At 36.5% G+C, this 16565-nt stretch overlaps 1 protein-coding gene across 6 annotated transcripts in view; it reads left to right on the top strand.

Moving 5' to 3' along the window:
• The window catches only part of LUZP2 (leucine zipper protein 2), a 130015-nt gene that overhangs the window by 12894 nt on the left and 100556 nt on the right, over positions 1-16565 (top strand). For 2 of the 6 annotated variants that reach the window (XM_051777222.1, XM_051777223.1), the window contains exon 2: positions 8431-8549. The exons of 3 other annotated variants lie outside the window; for them this stretch is intronic. In XM_051777222.1, coding sequence (XP_051633182.1) covers positions 8482-8549 — 68 coding nt within the window. In that variant the 5' untranslated portion in view covers positions 8431-8481. Of the gene's footprint in view, positions 1-8010; positions 8550-16565 lie in introns of those variants that run through there. One more of the 6 variants, XM_051777221.1, reaches the window with a different exon arrangement.

A 16565-nucleotide genomic window follows, 5' to 3' on the forward strand; every position in this document is an offset into this window, starting at 1 on the left:
GGATATTTTAATGTTTAAATTTTGGCAGGATCTGTGCCCCTAAGAAAAGAAGAAAACAATGCTCCTGTTTAAGAGCCACTCTCTGAGGTCAGTGGCTGCATTGTAATGTCAGAGTCAGGGTAGTCCCTTCCAATTAATAAGCAAGAAATGCAGTGCTGTGTTTCAGAGAGGAGCTGGCTCTGATCATCAGCTGGCATCTGCAACTTTATTCCAGCTACAGATCTGGCCATCAACCAAATGGAGACATCTTTTAATTGTGAGCATTGTATCTTTGCCAGCTCAATTAGCGCTTGCGACGCTTTGATCCAAATTGGTGTTTAAGACTTCATTCGAAGGCTGAGCTGCACAAGAACAGCCAGCATTTAACATCAACCACCAAAAATAATCTCAGGTTACCTCTTGTTTTTCAAAACTGAACGAGCCCCTGTGAGATAACAGCTGCATACAAAACTGGGCAGGAATATGTGCAGTTTTCCACCCTTCCAGACTGTGTTTGTTTGGTGTGATATGGATCAGTTTAGCTCCTATACCTGACACCTTTCTTACTCACCTGCGTAGCTAATTCAAAAAGATTGCCTATTTCTTCTGCAGCAGGCAAAAGGCATGGAGGTGGATAAGAGAAAATCAGGTATTTATATGGAATGTAATGATATCTAATACCTCTCTTTCTAATCTCTCGTTGTCTTTCACTAGCAGAGAGTGTCTGTGCTAAGAGTAGACTGTTTTACTTGTCTAAGTAAACTGTACTAGCTGAATCTAAACACCATTTCGTGCATGGTGTTTATGTTTATCTCAAGTATTTTCAAAATCTAGAAACATTATTAAGCTGTCAGTAATATTCCCTTATGCTAAGTCAGTGGTGAAGGCACTAGGAGCAAGTATTTATCCTGAAAACTTTAGGGTGATTCGTGTAGAAACACATTTCTGTTTGTTCCAGCAAATGGTATGAAGGCTATTAGGTCAGAAATTCACTTGTCTTTGCTATAGGGCATTGTCTGGATGGAATTAAACCCAGGATCAATCTCACACCAATACAACTGACCCAGTGGAACTAGATCTTGTACCCACACTTTTGTTTTTCTGTGGTCCAGTTTGTCAGATGATCTTAAGTTTATCATTCTGCACTAGAATCCCTATTATTCTTACAGCATTTAATGTCATGCTATTTTTCTCTCCAAAGGAATTTATGGAAAGAGAATAAAGAAGAAAGGTTTTGGGTGAGCAGAATGTGTGATGGAAATGATTGACTCCAGCATAAAAATGCTGAGAGGAACATGATGAGAAAGAATCCCTGTTTTCTTCTTGGATTATTCAACTGACCTTAAGAAATGACCTTTATAAATGTAGGTTTTTTTATAAATGCTACCAGAATCATCTAAGCAGTTTCATTAGGGCTGTGCTTTGAAGGGTAACGAGCAAAACTTTTAGAGAGCAAAGCATCAAAAGTTCTGTTATTTAGAGGCAGATAAAAAGAAAATCATGTCCTTCTCTTCTGAAATCAAAATATGAGGTAGACACAATCTGCAGGAATTAACTGAGGAGCAGAAAGATGCCGCATTTTAAATGGATCTTGGATCAAAACTACCTACACAAAACCTCATTTTGGGGTAGTTGTTACTCCATGACATTTTCAACACTTGGTAGTGATGTCTAAGTATGCCTGCCTAGGTGAAACTAGGCAAAAATTATTTGCTTTTTAAATGGTGGTCAATTATGAAAGCTGATGAAAGTACAATCAGATATCTTGTGCTTTTGATGGGCCTTCCTCTTGAAGGGCTGAGTGCATTGAAGTTAATACTTCTGTCATAGAAACTAAAAACTTGCAAAATAAAATCAAACCATGGCCTTCGACCACTAAACCTTTAAATACTGGGCAGTTAAAACTTACTCTAGGGGGGGGAAAAATTAATATTACCAACTTAGGAATTTTTATTAAAATAGTCTTTTATTTTGCGAGTATAAAATGTAGTGTGAATATAGTATTTAGCTATTCCTTAAAATCAGCATTCCTGAAGGGCTGCTTCCTTTGAGTTAGAAAGAAGAATTATAGGAGAGAACTGAAATACAGTTTCAACTGCCTTTGTTTTTCCTGAAGACCATTGGTAGACTTTAGATTGACAGGATGAGCAACTCTCTGACATATACACTGCTTACCTCTTCCTTTTTTTTTTTTTTTTAATGTCATTTTATATATGCACAAGATAGTGTTGTATTTGTAGCTTTGGATCATAGTATATGTTACAGGGTTATCTTTAACTTCGGGTAACCAGAGCTTTTTTTAACTGAAAAACCAGTCTGTAGCTTTTCCAGGTTTTGATAATTTGACTCCACTGAAGTAGGTGATCATGAAATAGCAGCTAATTTACATTCCAAAACAGAAAGCTTTTTTTTTTTTATTGCCTGCAGGCCTAAGGATTTTTTTTAAATTGAGATATTCTTTTAGGAGATTCAGTGGGAAGCTGAGTCATAATGACATATACTGACTTGCAGCCTGGTGTAAAAACTAGAAAAGACTGGCACCCAACTCTTGTAACCAATCCAAAATGTTTGGCTGTTCACTAGTTCATACTGCAACCTCCAGTTTAAATCAGTGGATTGAAATACTTGAATAGTGTGTGCCTTTATAAAACACTAATGTACAATTAAACGTAATTTCTGATGAAATTCAGTGGTAGCAGGTTGCTGTGGAATAGTTTAATGAATAAACATGGTAAATATTTCTTACAAAGGAAGCAATTTTGCATCAATTCGCACGTGGTGACATCATCCAACTCATCAGATGGAATTTAGAGACATTTTAGATTAAGCATGTAATTTTCAGGACAAAAATGTGTTAAAAAGAGTCCTGTTGAGAATAAAAATTGCATCATTATTTTTACTTAGCTGGCGTATCTGTGTAGAGGTTGATAATGTATTACCTGCTGCTTCCATTATTTTAAAATTATCCCTGGAGTTTTGTGATTCAAAAAAATCATACTTCTTTTAATCTATTATGAGCCTATTATAAAAGAAAAAAAAACAAACCCCCTTTTTGTTAAACTACTCATTTGCTAGCAATTTAATATTTAATTAAATAAGAGATGGTCTCAAATAACTATGTAATGGAAAACTGGAAATATAAAATAAATGTGGTTGAGAAAGCCTAGGAGGAGATAGGACCTAATCCTGTATTGAACAGAGGTTTGTTTGTCTTACTTTGTACTTTTAAAGTGAAGTGTTGCAGTCGTAGTACATCTTTTAATTTTTTTCTTGGTGAAAAATTTCTATTGTTACTACAGAAATAGAAGGTCTTGAAGTGTTAAACCACCATACTGGTGCAACTTCGTTACTTGTTTCTTTTCTGTTGTGTGATTACTTAACTTGGTAATAAATAATGGGAACTGTTTCCTGAAAAAAAAAAAAAAAGAAAAAAAGAAAAAGGAAAACTCCCTAAACAACCCAAAAGCTTTGAAAGAGCAGAGACAACTAATGTTTTGAATCTGGAAGATTATTAGTTTTCAGAGAGACTCTTAAGTCTCTACCATAGTCCCCCACATATGCCTTAGTAATAAGAACAAAAAAATGAAACTACACTCTTACAGTAATGCTTGGGGTTTATATTTTGTGGACTGAATGTTGGTCTTCCTTAAAATCAGAAAGAAACAATATCATTTCCTTGAAATGAGAACTTGTTCCTGCTACCAAGAAGTGCATGTAAACATTTATTGGATTAATCCTTCCTGACAGCACTTGGGAGTATCAGCAAAATAGAAGCTTCTTTCTTGTTTTGTTGAAGGTGAAGCAAGATTTGAGTTTCTGTGACTGAGTTACATCTCAGACAATGAAACAGGAATTCTTTCTTAGCTTTCCTGTTGTGAATTAACACCTAGATGTCCTGGGAAGTTGGCGTTGGACGAGAGACCTTACTCTTTGAAAGGCAAAAAAAATATTTTTAACATACTAACAAAGTCTGCAGAGGCACCTGTCAAACTTCTACATATAGTCTGTATAATTTGTCACTAACAGCAAAGATTTAGACCTGTGAAACTGCAATAGAGGTCAAGTACAGGGGGGAAAAATAGCAGAGCAGTCTAACTAGTACTTGTGCTATGCATTTAACCTGCACAGGATTCATGGAGTGATGAAGACAGAGTAAGCCTCTTCAGTGAGTTCATCAGGCAAAAGTCTGCCTTTTAAACTCAGGAACCCAACAATTTTTAAATCACCCACTCTCCTGGTTGATTTTAATGTGGGCATATCCTGGCAAAAGAGCCAGCAGTCAGAAGGGATCTATTTTCAAGTTCCATTGCTATTAATATTGCATAGGCAACAGCAGGCATTAAATGACTTCTGCAACAAGTAAATGGGAAAAAGCAGCACCATGCAATGTCAATTTTCAGGCTGCTATCACACAGAAGAATAGGTCAGACCTACTTTTTCAGGTTTTCAGCATTAATTAGGATCCTTTGGGTTTTGGACTTGGCGTATGGTTAATGAACTTTGATGTTGGCAAATTACCCTTGGATTTAATATGTGCAGTGCACATAATTGGCTCCTTCTTTTTCCTCATGAGTGTAATAATTCCTTTTCTTACAAATTATGACATAGGTGTCCTTCATATGGAAATAAAGGAATGACTAAATATGGGTAATTTTATTTATTACGTTCTGGTGTCACATCAAAGCTATTTCTCATCTCTTTCTTTCCAAATGAAAGTCAGATCCATAGTTAAATTTGTGTTGAAACAAACATTAGGGAAAATGTATTTGTGTATTCTTGAGTAAGATGCCATTAGATCCATGAGTTGTATTCCTTCAGTAGAACTACAAGTCACTATTTAAAGGGCTGTGTGAACCAGACTTTGTTGCTGCTTTGCATTTCATCGTGGATTTACATGATGTTGTACAATGTCAAACATGTCACAGGTTAAACATATTTGGTCACAAAGATGCCTGGCTGATGACTGGGGAGGGGTTTGACTGTAAAACTGAAGTCAAATTAAGACTTAAGGTTCAAAATTCATGGCAAGGAAAAAGATCTGATTGTTGTTTCAACTTCCTTTTTCAACAGAATATGCAGCATGGCAGAATATTATGTTATTTTTACTTGGTATCTTAAAAGTGTGTGCCTGAACCTATTGCAACCACCTATATTATTGACTAAAAATAAACTGATTCATTTTCTGCAGAAATTGTGTTCCCATTTTAGGAAAAAAAATTGTTTCTGTCAGTTGACATGAATAATAATCCTTTTCCAAATAGTTTGTGTGGCTTTTCTGGGCTGATTGAAATATTAAATTACCTCTACCATAAGTAGAATAATGTGAATGCCTAGTGAATTAGGAAATAAAACAATTAAAGCCAATTCCATTGTTTCTATATCTTTAAAAGGCTCACATTTATTTTTATAAATAATCTGTTGGATACAAGTATATTGGATAACTGTTCTAGAAGGACTGTTCCATACTGATTGTCAGGAAAACTATCAAATAAACAGCAAACCTGATTTTTATTGCTTTTCATCCTTCTGTGAAACTTCTGTTCTTGTCTAGTTAACCACTAGTTAAGCATAATCTTAGTCAACTCCACTGGAGGGCTCATGATGTAAATAAGACAGAAGTACAGGCAGGAGCAGAGTTATGTGTAGACAAACACGTAGAAAATGCAGATAAAGACAACTGGCAGATGGGATGGTTTTGTAAAGACAATTTATAGAACCATTAAACAAAATTATTAATTATAACACATCAGTTTTATGTTTCTTTTCCTGGGCTTAGCTGTACATGGTCAATTTAGAATTTAACAGAGGGTAAGAGGATTGCCTCCGTAGGAACTATGGAATAAATTAACATCCTTCTGTTCTTTTAGTGTCAAGGATGTCTTGTAAACCATAATTCCAGAATCATAAAGTGTGTTATAAGCTATTTGTACGGTCTTAGGCGACTTATAAATTTGATATGCTGTAGTTGAGATCAATTTAATTAGAACTTTTGATAGAGTTTTTTGAATCTTGGTGAAGGAAGGAAGGAGGGTGGTCAACAAAACCTCTACCTTGGACTTCCAGAGAGTGTATTTGGGCCTATTTAGGGCATTGGTTTTGAGAGTCCCTTGGGAAGAAGCCCTTAATAACAAATGGTTCCAGGGAGGCTCAATATGCTTTAGGAAAGAAATCCTAAAGTGGCAGGAGCAGGTCATCTGCTGAAAGATGAGCCAGTGGGCAAGAAGACTGGCCTGACTGAACAGGGAGCTTTTGCAAGAACTCAGGAGAGGGAAAAAAATTAAGCCTGTGATATTTTTCATACAAATGTATTTAAAAGACCTTAATAAAAATAGTATGGTGAGGAGGTGGAATTATTGCTCAATATTGCTATGTTGAGTCCTAAAATTTAGAGCTTATTTTATCCTCAACAGACTGTTCAAAAATTCAGTTTTGGAATACAAAGTGATCTTGGTTAAATATGAAAAGTGGAGTTTTAACCTTTTTTATAATGAATGTTAGTAGGGAGTCAAATTATTTATGCTTTCCTTAAGGAAGCACTAAAAGCCATACAAGAGTTGGTTTTCATGGTATATGTATATTCTATATATGTGCTATTGAAAACATCAAGCCTCCAGAAAGTAATTTCATCTACCCATAACAGCTGATGTAATGCTTTTTATGTTCATAGAAATACATGACAAATCCAAATTTGAAACCTGAAATGAAAGATCTCTGTGTTTAAAAATTAAACTCATTGAGTGCATATTTGATTGTGGAAGTCAGTGAAGTGTGTTGAGTCCCAAAACCAAAAAGGCACCTCTTTATGCTTTACCACTGTTTTAGAATAAAACTTATTGTCAAACTTACTGTCCAGGTGTCACCACATCAGTCACAGCTGGTGTGTGGTTGCAGGGGTTTATCTCAGCACTGTTCTCAACCAGTGAACATGGTCAAGAGATTAAGGCAGAATGAGGAGACATGAAAATTGTCAATGCAGGCAGCAGAAGAGTGAAAACTAGGTCCTGAGTCTCAAGACAAAGTATGCATTACTTTGAGGAGTAAAAAGCTATTTCCTGCTGTTGACAGCAGGAAGTCTTAATGAAACAAAAGAGATTCCTTTCAAAATTCTGCTTGAACAGTGTTAAATTCTGTATTACAGTGTCAAACAAGCATGTTGGGAAATGTAAGAATAAGATTTATGTGTCAATATTTGGCAATGGCTCCCTATGAAGTACAAAAATATGAAGTGTAAAGTTATGACATTGACAAGTTTCAGGGAGAAGAAAGTCATCAACTATCTAAAACCAATAATGCAATGGATTTTTTTTTTAATTTATTAATGAGCACATTAAGCCAGATGGCATGATTAATGATTACAAATGTAAATGTGTTGGTCAGAGAAATGTTAAATTAGAGACGTTCACCTTGGATGTTTTGTTTGATTATTATTGCAAAATAGAGAATCCAGTGGTGTTTAAAATTCAGTGTGCACTTGAGATTCTCAACAAAAGAAATCAGCAAATGAAGCTAAAAGTACTTGGATTGAAAATGTTGAGAATGTGTACTGTAGAACATAGTAATTTGCTGAGTGTTTATACACATGTTTGAAAGCTCATTTTGACAGGTTAATCACTGTATATTGGTAAGGAACTAAAAAAAATAATTTTGTTGGAAGAACAGAGATTTATCAATGATTTGATTCTGCACATAGAATTGAGTGTTTTTGCTCTGATCTAAGTACATATGGTCACTGGACTTGGAGCTTTTTGAAATGGACTTTGGCTCTTAAAAAAAAAATTAAGCATTCTGTGTATTCTGGCAATGAACTTTCAAACTGACGGTTGGGCTTTAATTTGTAAATGGATTATGTTCTAAAAAATTTGCTGAGGGGTGGAAATCACTCAGTTTGAATGATTTATCCCTCTGTGGTGGCTTTTAGCATTGTAATACTAAACGTTTCTGGAAGTGTTCAAGGCCATGTTGGATGGAGCTTTTGCTTCCTGTGTCAGGGTGAGTTAGTAAATAGTGAAAACTTCCAAGTAAACAATGTGCAAATGCTTGCCTGGGGAGCCACTCTGCCCTTGTTTTGGGGACCAAGACCTTCAAACTGTGTGACTGCAGAGCTAAATACAGGCACAAAAACGTGCAAGCAGGGCAGATCTTTTAGCAGAATTATTTTAGATCTCTGCAGTAGCCGTACAGGTTTTATCTTTGTCTACCAACTGAGCACAACTTGTCAGGAGAGAACTGGGTATCAGTGGTTTGCCATGTGGTTGAACAAGAAAACCCCTATTTGAGCTATTTCTACAGGGAGGCTGAAGACTAGAAATGCCTTGTGACTTTGAATCACACGTGTGGTGAGACTGTGTGCAGCTGTAAGCAGATGCATATCACAAACACAGAAAAGAAAACCCAGCCTGCTTGTCCACATCTCAAATATTTATTTTTTTTTCCCGGTCTTCATTCTGACAGGGGCTCCCAGGGCTTACAGGAATGTGTTTTAATAAATAAAATTACAACCTGATGCTAACAGCACCACGTAGAGAAGCGACAGTGCTTTGCATTCAAACGACTCTCCAGCACACAAGACAGTGAGTATCCCTGAAATGGTCAAGGAAATGGAAGGAGAATCCACACAGTCTGCCTATTCAGTGCTGCTCTGGAGGAAAGAATGAATAATGCTAGTATTTGGCATAATCAAGTAGGTTCCTAAATGTGTTAATTAGGCAAGCGGACAAAACAAGAACCATAGAAGCAAAATACAAATTTAAACAACACCACCAGTTGTGCTAGCTGATACTCATATGATTTTATTTTTATTTTTTTTATTTTATTATTTTTTATTTTAAAGAAGTCTGCACCGGGTTAGTAAGCCATTTAGTTTTTCAAAACCTGCTGTTCCCTGGCAGGCATTCACCAAGGAAAAGATAATCTACTGTACTTCATCAGTTATAGTGAGAAATCTGCGTGGTGTGATTAACAAACCTGAATCTGCACTTAAGTAAAAGAGAAAATGCTTCTCATGGTAGAATAAAACAGGAAATAAAAAATAGTCTGACTTCTTTCTTTTGCTCATGTTTGCTCTTACTGATCTCAGTGGAATTGTCCTTATCTACAGGGGTCTACATCTCTTAAGCTGGTACCTCCATTATAGACATGAAGTACTGTGTGAAGAAACATTAGAGTAGGAGTTCTAATACTTTTCATACAGGCTCAGTGAAGCAGAGAGTGTGTTGCCCCAAAATAGGTTCTTTCACCCGGTGTGCAAGAGGCCAGTCCACACCCAGAGTCAAGATATTTGATTTATTTACACTTCTGCACAGAAAGGGGGGCTGGGTGGCAAATCAACCAAGCCAACTACAACTACCAAAACTTTCCAGTATTTATACATTTCAGCAAAGAAAGGCATTGGTGTTCCTTGGCTACAAGATAACTAGTTCTCTTATTAATTTATATTCTGTTTTCTATTAGTTAATGACTCTCTCGTTTCCCATGCTAATTAGCCCACATGCTCAGTCTTTCTCTTTTGGGTCAGTGGGTCTCTTGGGTTGGTGGCTCTGAGTTGGTGGTCATGATCTCCCCCTGCCAGAATTACCTTTCACCTGGTTGGTGCTGACTTCAGCAGAGTTGTTGGGTTGGTTTTATTAGTTTTTCTTCCTTATCTTGGGGGTTCTGCCAAATGTCCTCCTGGCCTGTGAATCCTGCATTCTTTGTGCCCACTATCAGTGGTACATCTTTCTTCCCAAGCTTAGTTGACCTCCCCCTAGGTCTGAGGTTGTGGCAGCACGTGAAGCCCTAAACCTTCAAAAGGCAATTCTACCAAAAGCTAATTTGTCTTCAACACCTGGACATCACTTAGAGCTTGTTGGCCATTATCTATTTCATGGATTGAATGTTCCTTCTTGTTGACTAGGCTTGGAAGCGTGCAAAGATCAAACATCAAAGATCAACATCCTCTCCTAAGAAAATGTTACATATTTCACACTTTGCAACATGAGGAATGCCTTTACAAGTCACAGCTAAGAGAATGTCATGTCAAAACCTATTCATAAGATTTGCACATCCATTTTTCATTTTATGTTTTAATCTTTGCAGGGGAATAGATTCACAGAACTGTGCAGTAGGCAGTGCTATAAATCAAACAAGGGCTGGGAAAGAACATTCTCAGAAGTGCTCAAAATTTCAGAATCTGTTTTGAGATTACTCTAGAGCATTTATGCTTCTAGATTATATAGCTAAACACAAACAATCTTCTGCACAAAAGGCATTTAGGTATCAGTGAAGTTGGACCACAGAGTCTCTTTTTGGATAGATACTGGGACTTGTAAAGGTACAGTTTACCCTTGTATAGAAATGTGTCCTCTTAAAATATGAAGTTAGACATGTAATACATAAATAAAAGTTTTATGCTACTGTAGAGGCTTTATCCAAGTACCTTACACTGGGAAAACTACCCTGAACAAGCAGCTGTGCTGGCTCAGGCACAATACCTAATTTCACCTGAATATCTTGTAGCAGAAAAGCAATATAGGTAATCTGTGCCTCCAGAAGGCTTACCAGGATTGTCTTTATCTCCTTTCCACTTGTTTGTCTCAACCTTCCCACCTCACACAAAACCTCAGTAGCTATTAATATGGATGTCAGCTTTCAGGTAGGTGCTACAACTGTACCATCGAGGTAATTCCTTCTTCTCTTTTGCTCTTGATCTCAGTGGAGTAGCCACATTCTTAGGTATTAGTACAGCATCTGGGGAAACCTTGATCCTTGGCATGCAGGATTTTCATAAATGGTAGTAGTAATATATGGGGCTGAGAGTCAGAAAAGAATAGCTGCACACGGAACTTTATCGTGGATAATTATAAACATCCCCGTTGCTTGACAATTCATAATTTCTTATTGAGGGTTCTCAGTGGCTTCTCATGGCTGTGGTTTGCAGGGCTTGTTTTTTGTTGTTGGTTTGGAGTGTTTTGTTTCCTTTTTTAAAGTAGCATCTAGTTAAAAATGAAGGCAGTTCTAAAGATTTTTTATTGCCATTATAATCAGGTAATAGCCTCTGTTGAAAAGTATTAGAAAGGTTACTTTATTAAAGCAGTGTCCTCTATAACTGCAGCAAACAGGGAGATATAAAGCCTGAAAACTTAGGAATGCCATTTAGTAAGTACAATGCATGGGTTTTGGTGGGCAAGGTTACAGTTAGTGGTCTTCCTCAAGGAAATTATTTTAGAAGTCTGTGGCCTGTCATATGCAAGGGAACTGTAATTTTTGTACATGCTCTATGAAAGAGAAGACTTCTCATCTGCTGGAGCTGTCACTGCACCATCAGCTTTCAAAAAGGCTGTGGAAAGAAGATGATTGCTGCTCATAAACATGAAATGTTTCTCCACTTATCAAAGATTTCATTGTGTAAAGGACTTATCCTTTTTTACTACACTCGATCAGCTTATTTTAGTAAATATGGTATTCCAGTTGATATCAAGATAGCCAATTCCTGTTCTTAGCTCTACTACAGACCTGCTGTATGACCTTGATCAATAATAATAATGGAATTTTGGATGGTAAAGCACAAAGAATACCTGAGCTGTTCGTTTTTCACAACAGATTATAATGGAGGCTTTCATCTTGCTTTTACTATGTGTATCAGGAAAAAAATTCTTTTTCACTTGTTCATCTGCAAACTTTGATTATAGGAAAAACAAAACCAGAAGTGAATAGCTTTAATCTCTAAGGCTTGAAAATAACAACACACATTTATCAATGAGACACCTTATTCTATGTGCTGCATTTCTCCAATTAGATTTTGCTTATCTTTGAAACAATATAAACTTTGCTTGTCTTAAATCATAGACTAGACAAGACATATGTTTTCAGCATACACTGGATCTTTTCATGTTATGTATGTCTTCAGCAGAGTATCCTGAAAAAACTTGGACTTCCAACAGGTACTTGTTTTAAATATAACTGGTCAATCAGTTAAACTAATGCAATTATAGTACTGGAAGCAGTTAACTGTGGTACTTTAGTAACAAAGTTGAATGGGTTTTACATTGCTTTTAAAATAACGTGACTTCTTTATGGATTTGTCCTGTTGTTCCACCCTGATTTTTCTGGGATCTAAATGTCTGAGTGATACTACAGGTAATGCTGTCTTGTAAAACAGTAAAATAACAGTAACAGTTGTAAAAAACAGATTTTGTTCTTCAGGTGAACAATAATGTAGAATTACACTGTAAACTCTTCTTAACCTCAAGGTCTTTTCTATTTATTCTACTGCATGCTCTATGCTGCCTTCATGAAATAACACCAAAATTCCTTAGGAAAAGTCTTCAGTGACAGGAAATTCGTGTTTTCCCTGAGGTGCTCTCTGATGTGCATCACCTTTCTCTGCTGGGTGTCATCATTAGACAACAGCTCGAGCACACCAAGACTGAGAAGTCTTTGGTCTCTTTGTTCCTGATGTTCTTGAGTGAGAGCAGTGGGAAATAACACCCACAAACTGAACACAACGTGATGGTGAAGATTCTAAGTCCATGCTGCCTCTCATTTAAGTGGCAGAAAAGTTCAGGCTAATGTAGTGGAAGCACCAAACCCGTGCAGCACAAAGAAAAGGTTTTTATCTTTCGTGAGCAAGATGATCTCAACAGGTACCTTAAAAAAAAAACCAACCTGCAGAAGTAGCTCTTATTGCTGAGTGGTGCAGTGTCAGTGGGATTGTCCAAAACAGCAGTTGTTTGCTGCTGAAAATAAAAGTTTGGAATTGCATCGTGAGTCACAGGCCTGAAACACTGAAAACTTCAATAAAATTTGGAAGTTAAGACCAGTGCTCTCTGAGTAGCAAAGGTGAAGAAATAAAACAACAGACCGAGGTGAGAGCTCAGAATGTGCTCTTTCATAAGCAGTGAGCAGTCAATGAATATAATGGACCACTGCATCCAGAACCAGATATCACCAAACATGACAAATATGGTATTAGAGTTTCATGAAGCATGAACTCTCAAGTTTAGCACAATAATGTATTTTGATTTTAATTGTGAGTCATGTCTTGAAAAGGTCTCTGGCCCTTCTTAAAAATCTGTAGTGCATTCTTAGCCAAATAACTTTTTTTTTTTGGCTAGTAGGTCAACATGCAGTTATTTTACCTTTTGCAGATAAGTATTTTTGGAGTATATTGAGAGCACCTCATGTAGAAGTTAGGAGGTACTTTACCCCAAAAAATACCTTTAACTATGGAACTTTAGTAACTGAGAAGCATGCAGGCCTTCTTTATTGCCTACATGTGTAGCTGAATAAGCACCAGGTGGACAAAATTCAATGATTAAGTATAATTCATTCAGATATAGATTCTGAACTAATTTTTAGTCTTAATTATATGATGCTAATATCCATACCAATCTCTACTCTTAGCCTTTGCTTTCACTTTTCTTTCAAGTCATTTGGAAGGAGAATGAGGAGAACGAGAGATTTATTTTTTTTTTGGACAAAAATTAGAGCATTTTTTTTATATATTCCAAAATGACTGTTCTTGTTCTATGTGTTTGCTTTTTCTTTCCCCTTTGGTGAGAGAAGGGGTTGATTTCTCTGGTGAAAGGGCAGCTGTTTTGACTGAAATGACTTAGGCAGGAGCAGTGCTACTGCTTTGAGTCAGCGATTTTGTGAGCAGCCAGCACTTAATCTGATAGGAAAAGGGTGTCGTGCCTCTCTTGCTGGCAGACATGCCTTTCCTTCTGTGTGCATGAGTAGACTTGCTTACGAGGCACATCAAGGAAACAATCTTGCTGAAGCTTCATCCAAACCCTGCTCTCTCTCTCTCTCTGTCTCTCTATGTGACTGATTGTGTGTTATCACTAGTGCTGGCATGAACAAGGAGAGGGGGTCAGGTGGTGACAGCCTGTCTTAAACCTACTACAGAGGGAAAAAGAAAGGCAAAGATGCTCCTGGGCGCTGTCTTTGGTTCGCTAAGACAATCAGTTTGACATTAAGGCAAACCCATTCCAAATATATTTCCAGTGCCATATGCTGTGATGTGTTTTATATAGACTGAGAGGCAAAAAACCTTTGAGCTGTGTTCAGTGTGTTGTAGCTGCTTTGAAAACAGAATGATATGGGCATTTAACAGTGCCAAGAAACTTTGAAGACTAAAGGAACTTGCAACGGATTACATGAAACTTCTGCACTTCACACTGACTGAATACCACCATCTGGATGATAATGCCTACATAATAAAGATTAATTTAGAGATAAGGTTTTATTTAGGTAATGTACAGCCAATTTCTTAATTTTATTAACACTGTACAGTCGAAGTTTCTAGACTTAAAAGGATTTTTCTAAGGTTTCTTACTTTGTAACAGTCTGTCAACACAGAAATATGTGCAGATCTTTGGTAATGAGACTGTCACATAAGTAAAGTGTTAATGAGGGATTTTATTTTTCTAATTTAAAACTGAAACCCACGTTATTAAAACCCCCTTCTAATTGTTCAGAAATCTGTAAAGCTACAGTTAGTAGAGCTGTGTATTTATTACACATAGCACTGTAAAGATTAATTTTTCTCCTCCACTGTCTGCCAGTTCCATTAACAGGCTGTTAGTTTATCTATGATAAATGCACTATATGTAATGCAGTGGGACAGTCTCTTAATTTAAGCACCTAGCATGGTGTCAGTCTAAATCTCCTTCAGCTGATTTAATTAGCAAAGCTCCATGTAAATCAATTTCCAGTAAACTTTCAGACTTATGCGAGGAAAAAAAGGATCCCTTCACAAAACAAAAAATTAGAATTAGGCCAGTGATAAAAGGAATTTATGTGGCTTTTTAAGGAAATGTTTAAACAGGAGTTTTGGGGGTTTTTAAGGAATTTTTAGAAAATGTTTAAATGTTATTCAACACTAGCTGTCTGATTTTTAGTAAGCTTTCCTAATTTGACTTCCCATATCAAATTCTGCTATTTCTTGCATATTTATTAATAGAAAAGGGTCCATTTACCAAATGTGTTCATTAACATATTATCTCTTACAAGTAATAGTGCTATGTTTTCTATATTCCATATATTTCCACATATTATTTCATGTATATGTACACACACATATGTTATTATTTCAGTGATGCAGGGAAAAAAACTTACTTCTATGAACTAAGATCATTTTAACTGTGTTACTTCTCTAAAAATATCTTAAAGCTACCAGGGCTGTTTAAATTCTTGATCCCATTTGTATAGCACGAGATGCCATCTTCATTGAACACCTGACTTCAAGCTTTATTGTAGAAATCAGTTATTTCCTCTCTCTTTTTTTTTTTTTTTCAAATGAAAAGATCCAAACATCTCTTATAATAGTTTCATCAGTGGAGCTTCTTTCATTCTATTCCCAGTGCAGTACCTGAAGTTCGAGTAGAATTTTGCTCATTAGAATTACAGCTGCTTCTGAAATGCTCCCAAACCAGTCCTTACTCTTGTCTGGGAAGAGATGTTATGTATTTACAGAATTATTCACATTCTGTTCTGCTATGTGAAATGTGCATCAGCAGTCTCAGTGCTACATTTACAACACTCAAACTGTAATACTTCGTAGGTGTGTGCACTTAGGTTTCTAGGAATTGCATCTATCTGTCCATCTGAAAAGATCCTGGAAAGTTTGGACTGATTTTTCTCCTTTTTGCATTGCCCACCTTTGCTGTTTGTGTGATTATTTATTTAAACTGCTTGGGTTTTGTTCCCAGGTTGCACAGCACCTTCAGAGTAAGGATTAGAATAATTAAGTGTGACTAACAAATTTTCTATGTAAATTTTGAAGTGTCTGGAATGTCAAAGTCTCTTTTGTGCTAACTACTATGTAAATATAAAACAGTAGCTTATTCATTTGTCTACTCCAAAGAAAAAGGAGATAAAAAAGAAGAGGCATAGCAGCTACCAGGATGATGATTTCATGCCAAAAATCAATTCTGCTTTCTTGGAGGAGGGGGGGATAATTTATTTAAGTAATATAAGAATCCAAAGAGACAATGAACCACAGAAGGCAAGAAAGGTAGGAGTGATGTTGGAAAACTATGGGTGTTTTACCTGTGCTTTTGTACAAATGATTCTGGATAACAGCAAAGCCCCCCCTAGAACTGTTCATACAAAAGTCAGCACAGTTCTGATGATCAGGAAATGTTAAAGGAGTTTTAATAGGTCCAGGAGAACTGTGTTTAAAAAAAAAATAATTAAACCACCAAAACCATAACAAAAGACAAGAAATGGCAAACAATAATTCCACTTGCCTTGCTTTTAGTTTTGTTTTCAGTGTGCATGTTGAAGCCAGCTCAACACACATGAAGCCAGTTCTCTTTGAAAAGCTTTGGTTAGTTGCTTAATTCTTATACTCTGTGTTGGGCTGAGTTTTATAAAACTCTGTTGTTCTCTCCCCCCTGCCCACATACTGATCTGGCTAATTCAGGCTTTCACACCCTTTTAATGAATTTGGGGAAAAATACTTACACCACCAGTTATCCACTCAATTGTGACATAGTTAATTGGTCCACTCAACTGTTGATAACTGTTAAAACAAACCAAAAACTGCCTTCTGGTCCCCTTCGTGCTGGTGTAGTGAGCTCTCTTTCATAGAATCATAGAATCAA

The sequence above is a fragment of the Manacus candei genome, unplaced genomic scaffold (genome assembly GCF_025592945.1).
Source record: "Manacus candei isolate 608988 ecotype Guabito, Panama unplaced genomic scaffold, ASM2559294v1 h1tg000009l, whole genome shotgun sequence".
Lineage (NCBI taxonomy): Eukaryota > Metazoa > Chordata > Aves > Passeriformes > Pipridae > Manacus > Manacus candei.